This window comes from Trichosurus vulpecula, chromosome 3, assembly GCF_011100635.1.
Source record: "Trichosurus vulpecula isolate mTriVul1 chromosome 3, mTriVul1.pri, whole genome shotgun sequence".
NCBI classification, from domain to species: domain Eukaryota; kingdom Metazoa; phylum Chordata; class Mammalia; order Diprotodontia; family Phalangeridae; genus Trichosurus; species Trichosurus vulpecula.
In genome coordinates this window covers 122506922-122510563 of record NC_050575.1, presented here as the reverse complement: position 1 = coordinate 122510563, position 3642 = coordinate 122506922, and the positions used below count along the sequence as shown (strand labels likewise).

Below are 3642 nucleotides of genomic sequence, written 5' to 3'. Positions count from 1 at the left end.
AATCTTCTCATTTTATTTTACTTTAAAAATAAAATTACTTATATATTTTAACATTCTTTTCTTTTTAAATTTTGAGTTCCAAATTCTGTCCCTCCCCCCCCCCACTCCTCCCTAACCTACTGAGAAGGCAAGCAAATGATATTAATTATACATGTGAAGTCATGCAAGACATATTTCCATATTAACCATATCACAAAATGGCAAAAAATAAAGAATGCAAGAAAATTATAATTGAATTTTCACTCAGAGTTCATCAATTCTCTTTCTGGAAGTGGGCAGTATTTTTATTTCATGATGAGTCCTATAGAATTGTCTTGGATCATTGTATTGATCAGAGTAACCAAGTCTTTCACAGATGATCATCATTACAGTGCTATGTATGATGATCTTCTGGTTCTTCTCATTTCACTTTGCATCAGTTCATATATTACTTGCCATGTTTTTTTGAAACCACCCCTCTCATCATTTCTTAAAGCACAATAGTACTTCATCACAATCATATACCTCAATTTGTTATGCCATTCTCCAATTGATAAGCATCCCCTCAGTTTCCAATTCTTTGCCACCACAAAAGAGCTGTTACAAATATATTTTTTTTACATGAAAACTTTTTTACTATGACAAAGACATCATACAATTTTTATGATCTTGGTCTTTCCTTCTTGCCTTTGTACAAGGCCAGAAGAGAAACATTTGCAACTTTCACAACCTTGAATCGGACTCCAGGAATATCACCAACAGCATGACCTTTTCGACCAAATCCAGCAACCAAAACTTCATCATTTTCCTCAATAAAGTTCAAGTAGCCATCATTGGGAACAAAGGCAGTGATATTTTTGCCATTCTTAATCAGCTGGACTCTCACACACTTCCTGATGGCAGAGTTGGGCTGTTTGGCTTCCACACCAACTTTTTCCAAGACAATCCCTTTGGCATGAGATGCTCCTCCAAACGGGTTGGCCTTAAAGGCAGTGCCCAAATGAGCTTTCTTGTATTGTTTGTCATGCCACTTTTGGTCTCTCCTGTGGCTTCGGAGTTTTCGAGCAGTACGAAGACCACGGCACTTACCCATGCTGCCGCCGTCCCGGCCAAGAGAAAAGAGAGAAGGAAGCTGTTACAAATATTTTGGTGCATAAAGATCCTCTTCCTTTTTATTTGATCCCTTTTGGACTCAGACCTAGTAGTGGAATTGTTGGGTGGAAGGGTATACATAGTTTCATAACCATTTGGACAGTTTCAAGTTGTTCTCCAGAATGTTTGGATTAGTTCCCAACTCCACTAATAGTTTATTGGTTTACCTATTTTTCCTCATTTACTCTAGCACTTGTCATTTCTGAGGGGTATGAGGTGGTACCTTAGAGTTGTTTTAGTTTGAATTTCTCTAATGAGTAGTGATTTAGAGTATTTTCTTATATGATTATAGATAGCTTTGATTTCTTCTTCTTAAAAATGCCTGTTCTTATTCTTTGACCATTTATCAATTGGGGAATGGCTCTTATTTTTATAAATTTGACTCAGTTGCCTATGTATTTGATAAATTAATCTTTTATCAGAGAAACTTGTTGCAATTTTTTTTTAAATTGCTTCATTATCTATAGTACCTTTTAGCAAATTGTAGTTTCCCTGATTATCTCATTTAATTAGACCTTTTTTTCCTTTTGCTTCATTTAGGATCAGGATTACTACCCCTGTGCTTTTAAAAAAAATTCAGCTGAACCATAATAGATTCTGTTTCAGCCTTTTATTTTAACTTGGGACATGTATTTGTTTCAAGTGTGTGTCTTGTAAACAATGCATGTTTGCATTTTTTGTTTCTAATCCATTCTGCTATCTGTTTCCACTTTATGGGTGACTTTATCCCATTCACATCCCATATCCCATTCACACAATTACTAAATGTGTATTTATCTCCATTATATTTTCTTGTTTTTATTCTTGTCTCTCTTTTTTATTCTCTCTTCTCAAAAGTCTATTTTGTTTCTGACCACTGCCTCCCTTACGCTATCCTCCCTTTCCTCCAATACTTCTTATCTCCTTCTTTTCCTATTTCCCTATTGGGCAATATAGATTTCTATATCCAACTGAATTGGTATAAATATTCTTCCCTCTTTGAACCAATTCTGATGACAGTAAGATGCAAGCATTGCCTGCCACTCCCAATTTTCCCCTCTACTATAAAAGCTTTTCTTTGCATACCCCTTTTATGTGAGAAAAAATTTCCCCATCTACCTCTCCCTTTCCCTCCTCTCACCCCTTCAATTTTTTTGAGATCATCCCAATATAAACTCATACTCATGCCCTCCTCCTATATAGATGCATTCCAACTACCCTAATAATGATGAAGTTCTTATGAGTTACATATATCATTTTCCCACATAGGAATGCAAACAGTTTAGATTTATTGATTATGATTACTCTTTCATATTTACCTTTTCATGCTTTTCTTGGGTTCTCTGTTTCAATTTCAAATTCTCAATCCAGTTCTGGTCTTCTTATCAAGAATGCTTGAAAGTCCTTTATTTCATTAAATATCTATTCTTAACCCCACCCCCACTCCAAGGATTATACTCAGGTTTGCGGAGTAGATCATTCTTAGTTGTAATTCTACCTCCTTTACCTTCCAGAGTATTATATTTTAAGTTCCTCTCTTCTTTAACATGGAAGCTTCTAAATCTTGTGTGATCCTGACTGTGCCTCCATGGTATTTGAATTGTTTCTTTCTGGGTGCTTCCAATATTATTTTCTTGACCTGGCAGCTCTAGAATTTGGCTATAATATTCCTGGGAGTTTTCATTTCGGAATTTCTTTCAGAAGCTGATTGGTGGATTTTCATTTTCTATTATACCCACTGGATCTAAGATACTTTCTTAAAGATAATTTCTTAAAACATTATGTCTAGGGTATTTTTTTATCAAGGCTTTCAGATAGACTGATAATTCTTAAATCATGTCTCCTTGATCTATTTTCCACATCAATTGTTTTTGTGATGAAATATTTCACATTTTCTTCTATTTTTCATTCTTTTGACTTTGATTGTTTCTTGATGTCTCATGAGGTCATTAGCTTCCACTTGCTTAACTCTAATTTTTAAGGAATTATATTTTTGCAGTGACTATTTTTAGCTTTTTTCCCATTTGGCCGATTCTGCTTTTTAAGGAGTTCTTTTTCTTAGTGAATTGTTTGTGCCTCTTCCCATTAGGCCAATTCTGTTCTTTTAAGATGTTAAATTCTTTAGTATTTTTGGGCCTTTGTTACCAAGCTGTTGGTTTTTTTCATAATTTTCTTGAATCACTCTCATTCCTCTTCACAATTTTCCCTCTACCGTTCTTATCTATTTCTTTAACTCTTCCAAGAATTCTTTTTGGGGTTGGATCCAATTAACAATTTCTTTGAGGCTTTGTTTATACCTGCTTTCATATGGTTGTCTTCTTCTGAGTTTCTATCTTGGTCTTCCCGGCAACCATAGTAGCTTTTTATGATTGAGTCCTTTTTTTGGTGTTTGTTCATTTTTCCAGTCTAATGCTTGACTTTGAACTTTATGTTAAAGTTTGGCTCTGCTCAACTGGGGGCAGGAAGGCATTGTCCCAAGTTTCAGGATTTTTTTGTGCTGCTATTTTCAGAGCTAGTTCTAGACGTATGCAA

At 35.0% G+C, this 3642-nt stretch overlaps 1 protein-coding gene across 1 annotated transcript; it reads right to left on the bottom strand.

Annotated features, from left to right (window-relative positions):
• Positions 1-590: 590 nt before the first annotated feature.
• Positions 591-1083, bottom strand: LOC118844365 (40S ribosomal protein S23-like). Its single transcript, XM_036752239.1, has one exon. It carries the CDS (start codon positions 1070-1072, stop codon positions 641-643), a length of 432 nt encoding a protein of 143 aa, XP_036608134.1. The 5' UTR covers positions 1073-1083; the 3' UTR covers positions 591-640.
• Between the last annotated feature and the right edge of the window lie 2559 nt (positions 1084-3642).